The sequence below is a fragment of the Uloborus diversus genome, chromosome 7, assembly GCF_026930045.1.
Source record: "Uloborus diversus isolate 005 chromosome 7, Udiv.v.3.1, whole genome shotgun sequence".
Lineage (NCBI taxonomy): Eukaryota > Metazoa > Arthropoda > Arachnida > Araneae > Uloboridae > Uloborus > Uloborus diversus.
Genome location: NC_072737.1, coordinates 29,884,181 through 29,906,118, shown reverse-complemented (window position 1 = coordinate 29,906,118; position 21,938 = coordinate 29,884,181). Strand labels below are relative to the sequence as shown.

The 21,938-nt window shown below is 31.6% G+C and overlaps 1 protein-coding gene across 1 annotated transcript; it reads left to right on the top strand.

Moving 5' to 3' along the window:
• Positions 1 to 342: 342 nt before the first annotated feature.
• On the top strand, positions 343 to 21,935 carry LOC129225953 (cytoplasmic dynein 2 intermediate chain 2-like). The gene is made up of 12 exons (XM_054860506.1): positions 343 to 607; positions 719 to 803; positions 2,798 to 3,013; positions 5,476 to 5,528; positions 6,672 to 6,853; positions 9,776 to 9,912; positions 14,053 to 14,126; positions 15,414 to 15,487; positions 16,437 to 16,541; positions 18,774 to 18,931; positions 20,397 to 20,605; positions 21,769 to 21,935. Exons 1-12 carry the CDS (start codon positions 549 to 551, stop codon positions 21,893 to 21,895), a joined length of 1,479 nt encoding a protein of 492 aa, XP_054716481.1. The 5' UTR covers positions 343 to 548; the 3' UTR covers positions 21,896 to 21,935.
• Positions 21,936 to 21,938: the final 3 nt, after the last annotated feature.

Sequence of the window (21,938 nt, the reverse complement as noted above, 5' to 3'; positions counted from 1 at the left end):
TCCAAATTAGTTTTTCTTTTCGAGGCATGTATTAAAAACATCAAACTGTTATCTTATTCAAGAACATTAACTTTTTAAAAAGTTCTCCTTTGGTTGCGTTCGACGAAACTCACCGGTCGACCGGTAAGTAACTGGTTACTAACCAAAGCGTTCTATGATCAACCGGTTACCACAGCGGTTACCATTCTAAGCAGTTGATTGGTTGATTGGAGCACGTGATCATTAGCTGTCACGTGATTAACTAACCGGTCGCTCTCGGTCGTGCTCGTCGAACGCACCCTTTGCATGATGGAATGAGTTGTCATGGTTACCATGAGCCATGATAGTAATCAAAACTCGGGAAAGCGTGTCCTTGTTGGAAACTATTGTTTGTTTTCTGATATACGTTTAATGGTTTAATTTAAGCTTCGAACTGAAATATTTGAGCTAGGATGGAACTGCATATTGATGTTGATAGTTTTTTCATCCCTGTTTAAGCAAATATATGAATTTGAAATTTGAATACGTTGAGTTGGATTTTGGAAACTTCAATCGCAAAATAAAACGATATGTGGAGCACATTCGTTTCAGAAGGTGTTGGATTCTCAACTGAAGCTTCGAAAGAAAAGTATAGTTTATGCAAAATTTTTATCGGGAAGTTTTTTTGTTGCAACGTTTTTAAAAACGATACGTACTTTTATCCAACTTTATTTACATTGTTTTTTTTTTTAAATTTTAGACATTCAGAATCTTCTTCAACTCAGACTGAGATTTTACATAACGAGGATAAAGATAGCCAAGTACCTCTTCAAAGTAATGCTGAGGTAGGGTGTTTTCTTTATACATTTAGCTTTTTTTCTGATATCTTTTTTTAAAAATGATTTTGTTATAAAACTTTATCATGTCTAACATCACACAGCGTTATTGCACAAAAATATGTAGGGTCTGTCAGGGTAAGTTGAGTTTCAAGATGACCTACATTGAATTTTCCAGTTCTGTAATAAATTTAAGTATACATTTTTTTTTCTTTTTCTTGTTTCAGCTTAGCATTATGACTTTCCAGAATAGTTTTCAACCAATTACATGTTAATATACCCATTTGCATATAAATGGCAAACATAAGTATCAATACCCAAATTACCCCGTGCATGTGGGAATTTGGGTATAGTAATGGTTAGAGAGCAAAGCATGGTTTTAATAACAATCTTATTCAATGTTTTCAAACTTAGGTTGAATGTAGGTACCATAGAAATAATGAAATAGTATGAACACTAATTTTCTAAAGTATTAAGATGGATTTTAGACTGAAAATAGCACAATATGACAAGCCGTTAATGGACGGGAAGTAGTTTTTTGTTACAGAACATTTAAACAAATTTAAGCAACCTTCCAATTCATGCAAAAAAAAGTAAACATATATGGAAGTAGTTGGTTTGCATTGCATTGACATCTCCAAAAACTTGCATTTATTTTTTAGCAATTTCAAAAAAAAAGTTTAAATTTATAGTAATTGTCTAAATGTTAAAGCAATTGTGTTAAAGATTTTAAAGATATTATCTCTATATTTAATAATATGTTAGAATTTTTCTCTACAAATTTAAGTTCAATGATGTATATAAAATATAAAATGTTACTTTTGGGTAATTATTTGTTAGGTATTGGAGCTATCTTCTTCTTGCTCCAAATAGCTAAAATATTTTTTTAAATAAATTTTTAATTATAATCCAAATAATAATTGGTTCTACTAAGAAACCAATTAGAACCTTGTAATAAAGAAAACTTTAGTTTCAAAATAATGAATTGAGTATTTAAGGAGTTGTGCTGTACATCTCTTGAAATGTAGCTTGTTACAGCTCCTTTCCTGTAATGTCATACGGAATATTAGTTGGAGATATCTTATTCTTATACGGATTGAAAGATAATATTTTTCTTTTTAAGTTTCAATATAAAACAAAAAACTGGCAAAATCCTTCTTGTACCAAGATCTTGAATTATAGTTGCATGTACTAGTGCAGCGAAATTATTTTTTTTCAGTTTCGGAGGGATAATTTGATCTTACATGTATATAAACTACCACATTGGCAGAGGTGCCCATCCCCTTCCCCAAGAGCAAGGTTGCACCCCCTAAATACCCCCCTCTTCCAAGAGCGAGATTCCCCCCCCCCTCAAAAAAGAAAAATACCCCTTAATGAAACCCACTCCAGAAATTTAACTGGTGCAGCCTGTACCTTAACCCCCCCCCCCCCCTCCAGGTGGGCACCTCTGATGTTTGACTTAGTAATCGGTGTTGAAATCAAGAGTCCTGGGCCGGAGGTTGAACCTCTGAACCCTGAAAGCAAATATTTGTATGCAGGGTATCCGATTTCACATTTTGTTGTGTTTTCTGCACAAAAGCTGAAACTTTGCAAAGAAGTGAATTTGGTCCACATTCTCAGTTTTCTTAATGATTTCTGTATGCAAAACTGAACTGTTCCGTAAAATTGCAAAATGTTTCTTAAATCATTTCTCTACCATTGAAAACCCTGTGACAGACAAAAAAAAAAAAAAATAACAATAATAATTATTATTTTTATCAAATTTCATAAGCAAAAAATCCCAGAAATATCTGGTTACTCAAATGCTTAACAGCTGAGTTTTTATTGTTATATTATGAGTTTTTATTATTTCATTAGCTCTATATCAAATTAAACTGTCATCTTTTTATGATGCAGGAAGGACCATTCAAAAGTTGCCCTCACAATTGGTGCTTTAACTACTAGCTGGGCCATTTTTTAATGGCCCACCGTGAAGAACAATTTTAATTCAAAAATTATTTCAGGTGCAGACTGAGACTTCAAGTACAAAAGAGCAACAGTTTGTGGAGTTTGATGTAGAATCATTGACTTCTTTTCTACACAGAGTAACTCCTTATGTCTGTTCTGTATTAGAAAAGAACAGCAGAAGTCTGGCTTTTGCCAACTATAATTTGATGTCTGAGAATGATGAAGTTGGCATCTCTTGTCAGTATTTGCTGGATCGATCTCTTCCGAATGAAGTAAGTTCATGAACTGCTACTATAGATTATCTGTCAATCAGGAAAATGTTCTATCAAAAATTTTATTTATAAAATTTATGTGTATTTTTGATTGAGATTTTAAATGTTAAAATTTTTTATAGTAATGAGAAATGTACAAATTAAGCTAAAAAAGTTTCTGTGATAGTTTAAAGAATTAAATTTTAAAGCATTATTGGGTTAAAAATGTTTAAATTGTTTTGTCAAAAGCATATCGTGTGCTTACAATGCCTATCAATTTTCAGTTTCTTTCTTTTTTAGGCCACAAAACTGAGATTTTCCCACTAGTGGACCCACAAATTCACATCTAAATTTATTTTAATATTTTCTTTCAAAGTTTGCCAATCACTTTAACTTCTCTGGTTCATTAGTTTTATAAATGAAGCACACGAATGAAAAGCATGTTTTCTGACTAAGTGTTTCACTTGTTATCCCACGTTATAGCATTATTGTTCTGTTCATTACTTCTATTTTGGCTTTAATTTTTTTTGAAATCTGAAAGTTGAAATGCAAAACTCCACATGAAAAGTAAATCTCTCTACTTGAAATACTGTCTAGCTGCTTAAGAAAGTATGTTTATGAATTAATCCTGAGGAGTTTTTCTTTCAGGTTCTTGAATATTATGAAGTTTAAATTATGTACAATATTTTTCCCCATAATTTTAAATCTGAAATCAGTAATGCATATGATACCTCTGGGGGGGGGGGGGGAGGGGGGTGCTGGACCAGGGATTGCTCAGCTTCTGGTCTGGATCAAAAAATCAGACCTGTCTTCAGGGTTCCATCCAACTGGTTAAACCACAAATAGTGGTAGGTACGGGAGAACACAGAGTAAAAAGTAAATACATATTAATGTGTACTTTTTATTGTTTAAGTAATTGTCTGTAAAATGTTATTAGTGTTCAACTTTACCATAGACCTAAATTTCTTCTCTGAATTATAACAGAAATTTACTGTTATTTTGATACTGTAACTTCTCAGATGTCAAATTTAAAATGGCACTCTTTTGACAAAATTGTCACCCTGGAAATGTAGGATTTATTAACTATGAACTTCATAAAACTATGGACTTTTCAATGTTAAATACACTGACTTGGTGTGTGAAAAGTTGAATGTATTGATACTCTCTGTTGAATATAAAATCAATGTAAATTATTATGAAATAAAAAATAATGTGTGAATATTTAAGATAATTGTTATGATAATTTACTGATACATACTGTTTAATATATTACATTTAAAATTAAAAATAATGTAGAAATATTTCATTTTCCTCTCTCAATCTTTTCTTCGCTTTCCCTCTCTATGCATAAATCCAGCACATAGTTTATTTTTCTGGTATTGATAAATAATAATTTTCTCTTTTTTTTTGTTTAGTTAATGTATGCTTTTTTGTTTAGTTCATATTTTGTTCTCATTTATTTATATATTAACTGTAGTGTACCAAGGGGTTGGCAAGAGTGGCTCTCGTCAGGGGTGCAGCAGCCAGGGGGGTGGCATTTTGGCTGATTTAAAAAAAAGGTATTGTTTTTTTTAAATTGTTCATATAAGTAGAAAAATGTTTTTGTAAATAAAATTTATATTAAAAAAAACCCTCGCCAGGTAAAAGAAAAAAAACTAGCAGGGGAAAATAAAACAATCCTTAATTCTCAAAAAGAAAAAAAAAATGAGGAGGGGGCAACATTTTGTCATGTATAGTTTGAAGTGTATAGCTTTTCTTAGGCTAAGTATTTATGCTCATAATAAATAATGTAAGCATAAAAAGTCTTATTTGAACAAAATATTGGGAGGCCTTAATTAGTGATTATAGAGTACTTTTATTTGATCTGTATGTAAATAGTCATGTTTTTTAAATCAATTTCAGATTAGCAATACTTTTTGTACTTGCTTTGCTTTCCTAATAAAATAGAATTTTTAATTTTTTTTTTATTTTTATTTAAAAAAAATATGGTTTTTTTTGTTTATTCTACTTTAGTTCAAGAACTTACATTATTTATATTTGTTAACAAATTGCAAATATTATTGGTTTTATTGAATTTATGTGAAATGGTGGGGGGAGAACTAAAATTTTTGGAAACGGGAAAATTCTCGATTTTCCGAATGCACTCCCAAGTTTGCTGAATGATAAAATTTGAGCATGTACACACATACTCTCATACATACATAACATCTGCATAGGTAACATATACTGCAAGGGAACATTGGATATCATTGAAAACAATTTCAAAAAAAGAATATTAATTGTCACTTAATTTGACGAATCAATTAATCAAATGCCCCCCCCCCCCACAAAAGGAGGTCACAGTGACCGCGGGTGACTGCTCATCAAGTGAACCCTGGGAGGGTGCGCAATTTCTTAAGTTCGCCTGGGGCGCCAGACCCCATTGGTACGCTACTGTATATTAATGAAACACATTAATGTCATTTTCTAAATATTTCTTTTAGTTTTGCAGTCCATCTGTCTCTTGGAATGCTGTTGGAACTGCCATTGCTGCAGGATATCCTTTTTTTTTAAATATGTGAATAAAATACTTTAAATTATTTTTTTTAATCCAAATTAAAGATGTTTCCAAACTCATATACATTCATCTATACAGGGTGTTTCAAATGAACTGATGGTTTTTAATGTTGAATTACAAGAGAACTGTGATAGGTATTAAATTCATTCTTGTGGATCATGAATGTGCTAAGTCAGGGCCGGATTTGGAAGTGTGGAGGCCCCGGGGCAACGAAGGAGTGGAGGTCCCTAATCAGGGTTCGAAAAGATCATATTTTCGAAAATATCCGATACTTTGATATATACCCGAATATTTTGATATATATGTGTATATCCGATATTTTCGACCCTTGAAAGTTAGAATATATTGTAAAAATTTTATTGTGGAGGTCCCCTTGTTGTGTAGGCCCCCCAGGGCAGTAGCCCCTCTGCCCACCCCTAAATCCGGTCCTGTGCTAAGTCAGAAATTTGTCATACTTCATTTTGATCTGTAGTGCAAAATTTTGATAATAGACGGTGCTACAGCTTCATATTGCTGAACATGATGCATATGGAAAATTTTCACATGGAAATTCATTATTGTGCTTGGTTAACTATTTAAGCATTGTTATACATCTTCCTCAGACTAGAGAGGTTTTCACTTTCCTTGAGGAATATTTCACATCTTTGCATTTTCTTACATCAAGGACACAAAAATTGACAACGGTTATTGATTGGCCCTTGTATTCACCAGATCTTAATATATGCAATTTGTTTTTGTGGAGCTTGTTGGATGTTGCATACAAAAAAAAAAAAAATCGTACAACAGTTGAGGACTTAGTGATGAATGAAAATATTCCAATAAAGATTTAGGAGAGAATGCCACCACTAATATTCTGCTTTGAGGCATGTGGATGCAGCGTTGGGTAGCCCTTTTGACTATGTGGTTATCTGGCATAATCAGTGAATTTTACATGATAGGCAGAAAAATGTACAGCTTTATCTGTTGATATAGCTTTACCAGACAAAACTTTGAAATTGAATGTAAAAACAAAATTTATGACTTTGTGCATTAATAATCCATAGGAATAAATGTAATACGACATCATCCTCTTGTAAGTCCAGTCACCATCTTATGAATTATCTTTTTCTTAATACTTATTACATATAGTAGCAGTAATCATGAAAGCTGGTGCGAACATGATGGATCAGTCGGGATATGGAGCCTAAATCGCAAAGACATGAATCCAAAGAAGCCAAATATAGTATTAGAAACAGATTGCTGTGTAACTGTTGTTGCATTTCATCCAAAATTACCAGCTATACTACTAGCAGGAAAATTTAATGGTGTGTAAATTAAGAGTAATGCTTTGTATCCTTGTCTATAAATATACCTAACACTGCTAACAGCTTTTATTACCTAATAAAGTATTATATTACATTTTTAAATTTTACAAGAACTTTGCTAATATAATTTGGATTAACTTAATTTAATACTGTCCTGGACAGGTCAATTTACAATATCAAAAAAAAAAAAAAAGAAGGAGATATTTGAAGAATCACAGTTCTGATTACCCACGTATGGGAATAAAATATTGAAATTTCAAGGTATGCCGTTGAACATTAAAAATAATAATGATTTAAAAAAAAATTATTTTCTATGGAAATCAAATAAGCATTTTGTAGAGTGAAACTAAAGTAGGATAGGTGACAGGTAGGATAGGTTGGATAGATCTTTCCTAAAGAGTCCCTTTCCCTTGGAAGTGTTCAATGATTGACTGGTAAGTTGAAATTTAAAATGTAAATAACAGCATGAATTTAAAAAAAGTCAATCAAGTTTTATTTCAACTAGCATAAATATTGAACTTAACTTTGTTTAATTTGCATAAATACCATTTTAATTAAAAGTCTAACGTTATTAATTTATGATATGCTTTACTATAGTTTTATGACAAGCTTGACTCACACTCTTTGGTATGCCCTTCATTTAGATTTATCATTTCAAAGACCTCTTTTTTTTTAGATTTCTTGTTCTTTACTTCTTAGATATGTACATCTTGTGTCTGCTCTAGAGCTATAAATTTACATTGTGAATGTAAAAATATGAAAACAAGAGTCATGAGAAAAAATATCAAGCAAAAAAGAATTGCCTAAACTTCATAAAAATGGACAAAAAGAATGAATTTAAATTAACCCTCAACATGGGAGGTGCGGTTTCACATACTTCTCAAAAGTTCATCTGCTCACCCCTATTTCATTTTCAGTCTGATTAAATAGTTTTTCCCAATGGCTTTTTGTTTGTGATTGTTAGCCCTCTTGATTATCAGTATCTTTAGGCAAGTGCATCTGGTTTAAATTTCATTGCATTCTTTAGAAGCGGTATGTGAGACCGCAACTCCTCTTCTGTGTTACTATTTTTGGCAGTAGTAGACATTAGGATCTTAACGTTAGAACCTCGGATATAGGTACATTTACCTTACTTGTGTTATGCGAAAGAGATGCAAAATATTCTAGATGAAGTTGAGAGTAGTTTGAAATTTTCACAAACGTTATGCAATGATGTTCTAGGGACAATGAAGGATGAATTATTCCTCGAAATACAATGCGAAATACTAATAGTTAAAGGGCTGTCAAAATGTTCCTGTAACTTGATATAATCAATTTTTTGGTGTTCTGTATATATTAAAATGTTCTGTATATATTAAACAACTAAAATGAAATCATTAATAAATAATAGATTCATTTTTATTATGAATAGTTAGTTATTTACTATAGCACATGATTTTCTCGAAAAATCTTAAGACTCTAGCAAAACTTTCCTTGGAAAAGGTATATTTCGATTCAAAATTCAAAAATAATTTTCTCCTGTGCTAATAAAAGTTTTAAGAACATCTGAGGGAAATTACAAGAATGAATCTTAATTTCACTATTTTTAAGAATTTTTTAAATAGAGCGGTCTCTGAGACCTCACACCCTCTGTTACATCCTCCTTTTTCACCTGCCCTGCTACGGGTTAGTAAAAAGCATGCTTTTAAAAATAATTTCATTAGGTATTTCATTATCTTTTTTACACTCCTAGTATTTTTCTCGAAAAAAATGGTGATAGTTTTCTAATGTAAAATTACAGAATAAGTAAACAAAGTAGTTATTTAAATTCTTCAAAATTCTGAATTCTACAAATTGTTTTGTCCCAATGTGTGCAGATTTGAGAGTTTACTGTGTGCTGCGTATAATCGAGTTATAGGAGGTTTGTCCAGGAAATACGTATAAAAGTTGAATAATAACTTTATTTTACAATTATTCAGGCATTACAATATGGTCTCCTTCAAAATACTCTCCCTGAGACAAGATGCACTTCTGCCAATGCCCTTTCCACTGTTGATAATATTTCTGAAAGTCTTCAGTTGTGATGCTGTTCAGTTGCTGTGGCATTTCTGTCTTGATGACTTCCACATCTCCCAAGTGCCACCCCTGAAGCACCATTTTGCATTTCGGGAGCAGGAAGAAGTCACAACGGTGAATATGGCGGGTTGTCTGTCATGGTAATTGAGCTTCAGGCCAAAAACTCATACACAACGAGTCATGTGTCAGCGGGCGCATTTTTTCATTTCCAGTTTTTGTGTTAGAATTTCGGGAACATTTTTTTTGTTTATTGACAGCTCGTCAGCTATCATTCTGGCTGTCAATCTGCCATCTTTAAGAACACAAGCCCGAATTCATTCAACATTTTTATCAGAACTCAATGTCGAGGGGCGTCTTGGACGAGGGTCTCCTTTTACATTTCTCGGCCTTCCCGGAACCTTTTAAACTACTTGTTCACAATTAGTTTCTTCAGAGAAATGTTTCCATAAACTTGTTTCAAATGCTCAAAAATCTCACGGACATTCTTGCCTAGTTTAGCAAGAAACTTGAGGTTGATGCTCTGTTCCTCAATCAGACAGAGCTCCATGCCAACCACAGGTGAAAAAGAGTAACTTTCAACAAACAGTCGCACACTCCTACTTACATGCAGAGCGCTTTGACTCAAACTGAGCATTGATGGGACTGGCTACAGCAGCATTACCACCTGGTGGTGCCTCCACAATGCTGCGATACGTCACCTCGACTTATTTATACGCATTTTCCGCACAAACCTTGTATACTGTAGCTGAAGGTATATTTCTACGTGCCACAAAATAAGATTTATTTATTCATTAATTTATTCATGCATGCTATGTTATACTGAGAATTTCATTTGACATAATTCACTAAGTAATAGATTTATTTTAGGTGAAATATTGCTGTGGAATATTTCCAAAGAAGATGATCCTTTGTTGGGCAGTTCTGAAAGGACAGTTGGAAATCATAGAGAACCAATTACTGGCTTACATTGGCTTTCTAATTCGAAATCATCCAGTGCAATTGAGGTATTGTACTGTTAACAATTAAAGTTATGTGACTGAAAATAACAATAATTAGTATTTTAAAGGCCTTTTTTTAAATTAACTATTGTACACAAAGATGGCTTTAAAATATCTTTCTCTTGAATGCAATAAAATATTATTTGCATTTATAATATAAATTGTAATTTTGGTTTTTAATGTACGAAAAATTTAAATATGTTGTTTCAATTATTATACATTGTTAAATTAAAAGTTGTGAGTATTCCATGTTTACTGATGGAAAGGAATAAAAATTAAAAACACTTTCTAAAGGCTCAAAAATTGGTTTTAAATTTGGCTCTACATTTGTATTTAAGTTGCTTTGATAAGGCTAATAATGAGGTTGATTAAACTTTAAGTACAATGATTATAGTACAGGGTGTGGAGAAAGTTCCCACAATTTTATTAGATATTTCAATAGGCTGTAACTAACACATAATTCAACAAATCAACAAGTTAAAGCAATAAAAACTCTTTATTGAAACAATAATAATAACATTAAACAAAAAAATTATAACAATTGACTCCTTGGGCTTCAATACAGTTTCAGAGCCGCAGTCTGAAATTGCCGACGATGCTCGCGCATGCATCCACCGTTATCTCATTCCAGACATTTTGCAGTGGTTGGTCGATCACTCCGTGGATGGTCGGCAGTCTCTCCAGTCTCCTTGTAGCCTTTCACAGCGTCATAGACGGTCTTACTCTAGAATCCAGTCGTTCGAATAATATCGGCTGTTTTCATTCCCTTCTTGTGTAATTCAATGACAGTAACACGCACATTTTCACGATTCATAGCTCACTAACTCAATGAACTAACAAAGATCACAAATGATTAAACCTCAAATACTTTTAATGCCTACAAACAATATGTGCCAAATAAATCGCCAACATACGGTTTTAACGACAGAAAAACGTTTTAATCAAAATTGTGGGAACTTTCTCCGCACTCTATATATTGATCATTGTAATTTTCCTTCTCTGATAACAGCAATATTATCAATATAAAGACAAAGGAACACAACAATATTAATGAAACAATGCATGCATTTTTAAGAACTACATTTTTGCAGAGAAAAATTAGTTGTTTAAAAAAAAAAAGCTAAGAGAGAGATTAGGGATTAAGTTTTACTACAAAGAAACATAATAATGAAACATTTAAGATACCATTCTTAGTTAAGAATGTAGTGCTATTTTGATAGTACTGTCGTCATCATTGGTGGATCCAGACCATCCTGTTGGGAGGGGTGAATGAGTAATGCATTTTAGGGGAGGGGGGGTACTATTGAAAATGAAAATTAAAAAAAGGGTAAGAAATGAAGTATGGTGTTTTTTTTTTTTCAATGTATATTGTTCAACGAGTTTGAATAAAAATTAAAAGTGTTTCGAGTGCCAATAATAAAAAATTGGGAAAAAAAAAGAATTTCTACTAATATTCTGGACCTATTATCCAAATTAAACCCTCCAACGTTTCATTCATTTGAGGACTCGTGAAATAATTTCATTAGCCATTTAGGTTCTCAATTGTACTTTTTTCCTTATAAAAGAAATGTTGCAGTATCAAGATGGCAACTCTTTTTACCAGTTTTAATATAAACATAATGAAATACTGAAATTGCATTTGTAAATAAAATTTGAAGATAGTTATGGATTTGTTTGTTGATTGAGTTGGGGGGTTTAATGTTCGCGCATAAGTAGCAGTGTTAACAAGCTCTCTCACCAAAATTTTTTGATAGGAACGCATTTTTAGACTATTTGGTGGTTAATAAGAAGAAGGGAAGCTTAAAGGTCCCCCTCCGGAAAATTTTTGCAATTTAAGGTCATATTTTCGAAAACACAATTGTTTACTATATTTGGTTTCTTGAAGGAAAAGGATAAGATTCAGGAATTTTCTCCAGTCGTTTTTTTGATATTAGAGCTTCAAAAACGCAATTTTAGATATCTTTAAGTGATGGTAAACCCAGGGGGTTCGGGAATTCCCCCCTCCCCGGAAATATTTTTGAATTGAAGTTCTAAAAAGGAAATTGTAGGTCACCTTTGATGATGTAGCAGAAGACATGATGTTCAGAACTTTTCCCCAGAAACTTCGCGAAGTAGGAGTTCCAAAAGCGCTGTTTTAGACAATCTTTCTATGATGTTGAAACTTGAGGAAAGAAGGACATGGGGGCTCCTCTCTGAAAATTTTTCGAAATTGAAGTCGTGAAAATGCAGTTGGTAAGCCATCTTTTATGCAGGGTTGGCAAAAACCCGGGTTTTTTTTAAAAAAGCCCATGGACCCAGGGTTTTTTGGGTTTTTTTAAATAAAACCCAAAAAAACCCAACTAAAGCTGGGTTTTTAAAAAGAAATGTGGGTTTTTTTGTCTTTTTTAGGGGAAAGGTGGGGTACTCGTAGCATATTGTAGCATAAGTATATGGACAAAGCACAAAAATTGTCTTGATAAAAAAAGCTGGAAAATTCAGCATTTTCAGAAGAAGGGTATAAAAGACGACAAAATTCAAGAATGGTGAAGTTTCAGATTTTTTTAGTTTCTATGATTACCAACAGTTAAGGCAAAGTTACTTCCTGGGTGATAAAATCTATTGTTTATTTGTTCGTTTTTTTTATTGCAACTTTTTTTTTTTTTTGTATTTTACTTTATTGTATTTCATTTTGTTATGCAAAACTACTGTAGAACCTCAAGTAGTTTAAATCCCTTTTTACTGAATTCCAGCCTAATTAAGACATTTCTTTGAATTTTATGTTGCCTGTTTTTCTATTTCTGTGTACAGAGTAAGAAATATTAAACTTTTTCGTAAGATAATGAAAATACTGTACATCCTATTCCGTTTTCTGTCTGACCATTTGTAAAACCTGTTAATTTCTAAAAAATATACCTTGTTTATTCGTGTTGGTTTGCAGAAAATAATTCACATGAGAGCCTTTTAGCTAAAGTAGTATCCTTTGTACAATCTGCAAATACTGAGAAAATCTGACGTGACAGGACTTAGTCAAGATAATTTGAGTTCCTTATTGACCAGTTGAAGGAAAAAGTTAATATATTTATTTAAAATCTTTGAAGCATTTTTTAATGCCCTTAAGAGTTAAGAAATACTATTAAAGTTCAAAATTCATTTTTTATGTCCATTGCCTATTGTGCAGAAGAAATAAAAAAGAAGTTTAAATTGTAAAAGTATTTAAATTAATTATTTTAAAAAAAAAAGTTCTCAATAAATTTTAAAAAACCCAAAAGTGGGCTAAATAATGGGTTTTTTTAAATGGGTTTTTTGAAAAAAACCCATTGGGTCCAACCCAATTGGGTCCAATCCGGCCAACCCTGCTTTTATGACTTAGGAGGAAGGAACAGGGTCTGGAACTTTCCATCGGAAATTGCTCGATAGTGGAGCTTCAAAAACGTAATACTAGTGGATGTTCAGTGATGTTAGGGGAAAAGCTTGGGATCGGGGGCTCCCCCCCCCGGAATTTTTTCGGAATTGAAGTTTTTAAAAACGTAATTGAAGGCTTTTGTTAACGACATTTTCGAAAAAGTTTTTGATTCCACCGATTTTTTCAAAATTGAAGCTCAAAAATTTTAAAATTTTGACGATTTTCGATGACATTGGAAAAAGGGGGTTCAGGGAGCCTCCCTGGGAAAATTTTTGGAATTGAAGTCGTGAAAATACAGTTGTAAGTGCTTTAGTTCTAAAAAATGCTTAAGTATTTCTTCTTTTTTGTAAAGATTTACATATACAGTTGTTGGAAAAAAAACCCCTTTTGAATAACTTCTACATGTACTTCATACTTGGCTCTTGCTTTACTTCAAATATTTCTATTCGCACGAAAATCGCTTTGAAGTTATGCTATATATACAGTCATGAAAACTGAGATGGCACAGTAGATCTTAGCCTCCATGGACTGTTGAAAAACTAAGTTTAGTTTAATGCACAATGAAACTGCAGACATGTGCTTTGAAATTGCATGAAACAATTTGTATCAATTTATAAAGTTTTAAGCTTTCGTGATAAGCACATAGTTGAACATGTTGCTTCTTGGTATGCATTATAATTGCATTAAAATAAATTGAATTGTTTTTGAGAAATGAAATAACGGAGAAATTCCCATAATTATTTATCAAATCATTATTTTTGCAGTTTGTTAGCTGTGCTTTAGATGGGAAGATACTACTATGGCGACTTGAAAACAATACTTTTAAAGCATATGATGGGTATTTATCTATTCTCTTTTAAAATTACATGAAATATAAATGAATTGTATTTTTAAAAATAAATAAGTTTGTTATTTTTTCATTTAAGATATATTTAGTACTTAAGATATATTTAGTACGTTAAATGTACTTAGAGATGCGACATAGATTTCGATGTTCCAACGTCAACATTTTGTGTTGGATATTTTTTCTATATGGATGTTTTTTATGATTGAAACATAAATATCATTTGAAAAACCTGATAATGTTTATAAAAATACCCCTCGAATGAAAGCTAGATCATTAATTAATGATCAGAACATTGATCATATTGGAAAGAGTTTATGTAGTTAGTCGTCTAAAAAAGGAGACTTATATATTGGAGAGAAAATTACAACCCTTTTTCCAATGCACTGTTCACTGAAATACTCAGGGTTACTCAAGTTTTCATAAATATGTATGTGAACTATCATGGTTTTTCCCATTATGTGTATTACCTAATAGTTTTCTCTCAATAAATCTTAATACTTAAATTATAGTTTTACTTCAGACGTGTACCATACTGAGAAATGAATACCTAAGGACAATAAGAAATTCAGCACTTTTATTAATTGTTTTAAAATATGTCAAATACTTATAATTTTAACCGCAAACGTATAATTGGGAAAGATATACATTTTTAGCAATTGGCCGTGCAATGCCTAACCAGCAGCTGCTTTCAGTATTTTACTTTTTTACTTTGTTATCAAAACTTTTCTTAGATGTCTCTTACTATGATGTAACATGTTTATCATATAAACATACAAACCTGAAAATTAATCAATTGACATGAAATTTTTACACAAAATGTCTTTTATACATGAATACTTATATTTGTTTTAACCTATTGTTAAGTGAGAATTGAAGTAAATATGTGTCCTGTTGCTAAATGACAATGAGAAATTCTGCCCTTTCAACCATTTATAAACAAGAGACATGATGTCTGTTTGTTGGTACGTGATCTAAGTGATCCTGTAGCACTGAAAGTAAGGAAATTTCCTTACACTATGTACAGCACCTATAGGCTTGAAATTTGGTTCAAAACAAAGTTGTACTAGGCTAAACTCAATTTAATAACTGAGTCACTGACCGTAATGTTCTAACTTTTATAAATTTCTAAAATTCTGAATGGTAATCAAAAAGTCGTACGCATACCCTTTTTCAGAATGCAAAATTTTGACTTACGCAAGGTATCTTGGAAAGTATTCCTTGCGTAAGTCGAGATTCCACTGTGTATACTTATTTATTAATTTACATTTTTTTTTGTAGGTTCATCATACTTGTGAAGGAATTACCAAGAAATTTTACAATCAAAACTAGTAAAGAAAATGCTGAAGTGGGGAGTACGTAAATCGAAACAATATTTGATATATTTATTCTTTTAAAACAATATATTTAGCATTTAAACTCTAACTGTCCACCCACTGGAAATCATATGTTCCAAAATGTGCTTAAAAAATGCACATGATATTAAGGACATTGGACTGTGTGTTCTGAAATGTATAGCAAATAACAATGGATGAATTGCTATGAAAATTTTAAATTAATGTCCGCAAAAGTAAATTGTGGATAGCATACCATTCTCAAAAATTAAAAGATTTAAAATCTCTCATGCACAAAGTATTTCTTACAAATTTCTAAAACTTTATGCTTTACTGAATTTGTATGTATTTCTAAACAGGTTCCAAACCCCTTTTAGAGCCATATAGTCAATCAAATTGTTATTGTTGATTATTGTATCTCCATTGAAACACTCACCTCTGTTTCTTCAGTCTGTCTTCCTCAGTAGTAATCATGTGGATATGATCCTATATTGAGCATTGGTAAATCCTAATAATGCAGAAATCTAAGCAAAGCAAAAGTGTGGTTAAATGAGTGGATAGTTTGAGTAATAATGTAACATTATGTTTATGTGCTCAATTAAGACACACAAATTGAGAAACTTTAATTATTTAGGAAACCATGCAGGTGATATTTTTGATTGTATGGTTGAGTGCGACGACCTTAACCGGTCGACCAGTGGCTAACTGGTAACTAACCGCAGCGTCCTATGATCTTCCAGTTACCGAACCGGTTACCATTTTAAGGAGTTTATTGGTTGATTGAAGCATGTGATTTTTAGCTGTCACGTGATCAACCAACCGATCGCTACTGGTTGAGGTCGTCGAACGTAAGCTATGTTAAATCCTGGCTTGGAATTAAAAGAAGTTCAATTAGCATTTAATTTGTTTTCAATAATTATTTAATTTTTAATGAGAAGAAATATTTATTTCCTTTACATTTTTTTTTCAGTTATTTCACTATCAGTCAATTTTGAAGATCCTTCAATTTTTGTCATTGGAACAGAAGGTGGTGGGATCTTTCAAGGATCTTTTAATGCTTTGAATCCAGCATCATGTATGTATCATCTACCATATAATAATAAGGTGGCTCCAACTTTTTGCCGGCACAAAATTTCCTTCCCTACTGTCTTTCAGTTACAACCTTACGTTTTGATATATTTAAGGCGGGAAGAAATTTTAAATGTTGGCGAAATGTAGGGTAAACCAATAATGAAATGTATATTGTAAACAAAATTATTTTGATTGTTGCAAACAAATAGTAACTTAATGAATGCATGTACAAAAAAGCATGCACATTAAATTACATTACACTTTGACTGTTAACAATGAGTTTTTCACTGGAAAACTGGTGTCAATTACAAATTTTCTCGTTTTTTTAAGTTTTTTTTATTTATATTTTTTTATTTTTATTTTTTTGTGTGCAGACAAGAGTTGTATTTGTAGCATAAAAGTGTAACTAAAGATATATAGGTTTTGGGAAGGTTACAAGAAATGAAGTCAACTTTTGATAAATTTATCAATTTAGCAGTATGTAACATTAAAAAAAATATTAAATGGTATTACTTTTTATGTTATGTATGGTATGTAAGCTTTTAAATGCAATAAAAGTTGGATTTAAGGTAATATGATTTTTTGCCTCATATTACCTTAAATCCAAGTGTATGCACATTTGCACATGCACAGAAAAAGTATGTTGAACGTGTGATGTAAAGTCAAAGTACAGGAACTGAAGTTTCCTCTTGGTGTCAGAAAAATTCAAAGAAAATTGTGACTTGCTCAGTTGTTCGAGTTTTTAAGTGCTTCAAACTAGATAGTCATTTTAGTTTTAAATAAATAAATAAATAGATCAAAGTTCATAATAAATTTCAAATTAAGCTTTTATTTCCCTTTCTTAATAACTATTTGGTATCAAGTACATTTAAAATTTAATTTGTTCTTGTCTTTCATGATAAAAAAATAATTTCAACAATTGATGTAAAACAAGTGAACAAGATAAGGGACATTTTTAGTGGGTTTGCATTTTAAGTATTTGGGAAATAATTAAATTAATATAAAAAAAAATCTGTAAAATTAATTTGTTAAGTAAAAACTTTAAAATATTTTAAAACTTTCTAAGTTGCATGGTTAAACATGAAATGGAAAGGAAATTAAAAGCCAAGAATTATTTATATCAGGGCTGTCCAACTGCAAAGAGCTCACGGGCCAGAATTCCGGTCACTGATCACCTGGCGGGCCGCAGTTTGAAAAAGTTGAACAATAACCTCTTACACAATAACAATTAATAGTTGAATTATTAATTATTAAACAATAAAACAGAAGTATTATAAAACGATTTGCTTTCATCGAATGGGAAAACTGAGGTTGATCCGCTTTCTTTACAAAGGGAGGAATGTCAACATCGATGTTTGTCGTTGCCAGCCGAAGAAGGTCTAACAATGAACTGTCGGAGAAGTAGTTCCTGTGACGATTCTTGATAAAGTTCACCGCCGATGAAGTACTTTCGCATAAATATGATGAGAGCAAGCTCTCAATTTCTTTTTCGAAATCATAAAGCCGTAGAGTCAGTGAGGGGGTCTTTATTTTTAACTAATTGCAGGCAGGTTTTGCTTATCTGAAATGTTTCTCTCTTGCCTCCCAGTCTCCCCCCCCCCAACACGAGACAATACTATTTCTAGGAATTTGCTTGAACACCAGCGTGCAGGGTAGGACTGCTTGACCTTGACCTGTAGATGTCCTGTACCTTTTTCTCCCAATACAATTAAAGGAGTAAAAGAACGATCAAGAGGAAATTTCGAGAACCCGGCTTGACGAAGAATGTAGTCTTGGAATCTTCTTGATACCATAAAATGTTGAAAAAAGAAATATGCTGAATAATAAGTGGGCGGGCCACACAATGTGTTGGCGGGCCACATGCAGCCTACGAGTCGCCAGTTGGACAGCCCTGATTTATATCAGTACCTGATGTTCATTTTATTATGCAAATTTTTGTACCTTTTTTCCAGAGTGTGATATTGAGATTGATCTCCTTTTTCGAATTTTAACATTGGTTCATTCATGAAACATACTTTTAAAGAATTTCTTACCATATTAGTTTAATCAAGGTCAACTAGTGATTTAAATTAAACATATTTCATGTTTTTAATGCATTACTAAGAACAGCAAACTTCACCAAAGATCAAAACTTTAAAGTTTCTTTATAACTAAATATTTGTTCAATTTGATTTGCATTTTTAAATTAATTCACTACAAATATGTGCAAATAAATTTACTTGTTTTTTTTTAATAGACACAGGTGTTACATCAGTAGAACTAAAAAATCCCATAACCATGAGTTTTGAAAGACATAAAGGACAAGTAACATCAGTTCAGTTCTCCCCTTTTACTAGAAACATATTCCTCACTTCAGGGAGTGATGGTGAAGTCCGACTTTATAACTTAATGCAAGTATGTTTCAAATATGTTGCTTTAAAAAACAAGTAGTGATAAATTAAAGTTAATCATTGGCTCATAAATCTTATCATACCTCAGTCAGCCCTGTTGGTTTATCCCACAAAGATTTTCTGGGTGACATTACAAATCTTAGGCCAGTGTGCAAATGAGTTCAAAGGAGAAATCTTGGTTTTTGAGTTTCTAATAAATCTGGTTTTTATTTTTCATTAGACAGAGCACTGGTCTCAGCTTTCACATGAGGTGACATGATCATGTTTGCATTTTGAAGCCATAGTTGATTAAGTTTCTAAATTTCTTGCTACTTTTATTTAACTTATCTGGATGTTGATTAAACCCAAGGCTACGGGATACCTATCTTTAAACTTTAAAAATCTTTCTGCATTTGTTACCTAAATTCAATGTCTTCTCTTGCCTTGGTGTGGAGATATTCTCAAAAGGTTTATACCTTAAATTCTGGCAAAATTCATTTTTAGATTTGAGGCTAAGCAATCTCTGTCAACAGTCGGGAGTGTCGGATAAAACACATCCTCACATAGTAACAATTGCATTGTCCTGTTTTAGGGGGAGGGCAATGGAATCCAGAAAAAAATAGATTCAAGGCACATTTTCTAGAAAATATAAAAGAAATGGGCCACTTTCTGACACAGAATGGGAGTAAGGACTTGAATAATGTGAGAAGATTCATGAACAAGGGTCGGTTTTGTGAGCTGCTGGGTGGAAAGTCATGCAAAAGAGTCATGAATGGTATCTAGTTCTGTGCAATTCTCATTAAAGTTGTGATTCAAATGGAAAAGAAACATAGTAGGTGTAAAAAGGGAGTCTTTCTTTTGACAAAGTGTAACTCCTGATATTTTTGTTAATTTACTAAGGAGGAAAAATAGCAGTGCCAAGCTTTGTTTAAAAGACAAAGTTCACGATACTCTATAAATAGTACAATGTAAAATCTAGACAGTATGTTTTTAAATTTAAAGCAAATAGTAATCCTATGATTTTGACTAAGTTGCTCATTCTGAAAACTTTATGAAAACTTGTTTATTTCAAAACTTTCTTATCTTGAACTGTTATTTTCCATGAATTTTGAGATTAGTAAGCTCAACTGTATCAAAATTTATTAATTAAAAATGCATGCTGGATATTAAAAGTTAAATAATTATTATTATTAAGTATGTTAGGTGTTTTAAGCTTTAGTGAATTATATACATAATGGATGATTCAAATGAAATTTATGAAAGTTAATAATGAATTAGCAAGATCCCCCCCCCCCCCCATTCTTTTTTACAAGCTTCTTGCATTATTAGCAGATATAGTACAAAAAAAAATAATAATAATTGTTACTTTTGTACGAATTACAAAACAAAGTTGTGGTAGCATGATTCATTTATAATACTTTTTTAAATGTTTAATTTAAAATCAACATTTAAAATTTTTGAAAACATTTTTCTCACTGTATTTTAAATAGACAAAACCAGTGATGGTTCTCCAGTTATCATCAGGAGGTGTAAACGCTGCATGTTGGTCTCCAATTAGACCAATGGTATTCAGTTGTGCATGCAGTGATGGCGAGCTTCATGTGTGGGACTTGATGATCAATAAAACAGCACCAACAGAAACAATAACGTTGGATCGAGGACAAGTAGGAGGTCTAAATTTGCAGTACAATAAAGAAAAGTATAGCAGTTTACTTTTTAATTGAGATAAAAATATGAAAAAAAATATTTACATAATGAGCTTAAATATTACTATAACTTATATCTAATAAAGAAACATAATAGTTAGAGATAAACTTGTTTTTGAAATGCTCCAAGTTAAGAAAATAATTGTCTTTGCTAATGCATGTTACTGAAGATATGTAAACCAAAAGAATCTATAAGATTTCTTTAAACTAAACAACTTTTATATAAAGTAAGAAATCAAGAAAATTTACCAACTAATAATTAAATTTATACTGCATATGATTTTTTATTTTCAAGCAATAAACTTTTTATTTTTCCACAATAAAGTGTATTAGGGTAACATTAAAGAAGATTTCTCTGATGACCATTTCTTTATGTTTTTATTATTTTCCATTTTTAAAAGTGTTATGACTTTTGTAATTAATAAATTAAAGTACATGAATATTTCATTTACAGTTAATAATAATAATAGCAGCTGTAACTAAGATTTGATAATATTTTAATGCAAACAAATGAGAAAATTTTGACAGAGTAATTAAAATAAAACAAAATGTTTTAATAGCTGTGCGTCCTTTTGTACATTTTTTCTCAATAGCTTGACAGATGTGAGAGGGCTTTGGCCTACGCTGGAAGTTTCTTCCAAATTTTTACTCTTGACAACTTGATTTTAAAATTTTTCAAAAGTTTGCATCTCCTAAATAAAATTCCTCCTTTTTTGGGGTATACCCTTGATCTGATTCCTATGTGCTTTACTAAGATTTTTTTTTTTTTTTGCAGTTGTCATTTTCATGCACATCCAGTTAATTTAAATCTTCGAATTTTCATTACATTAAGTTCTTTATATATAAGTATGCTTAACTGTTGCACATTTTCAACACTGCTTGAGCCATGAGACAAGTTTCATTATGCCGTTTAGATTTTAGATCGTTTATTTTGCAAACAGGCCTACGTATATGATATGTGTTAAAATACCATTATTTTCTTAGTCCCTGCAACTGCTCTCCCAATACCATACCATTTAAATTGAAGCATTTTTCTCATAACATGTAAAGAAGATAACCTATTTTCTAAGAAAAGTGTTTTACCAAGTAATGTGTTTCATAATCAGCATTTCTTTTTTTTTGCTGTATCCTTTAATCCATGTTTCTTTATTTACAGTTTCCAGTTGCTGGCAACTAGCACAACCAATGGAAAAATTTCTGTATGGCAGCTACCTGAAACATTATTTAATTCAAACTTTGATGAGCAAAGTTATTTGCAAAAACTTGCAAAAAATGTTGAGTAAAATTACTGACTTTATGTTTTGTATAAATGTAAATGATATCAGA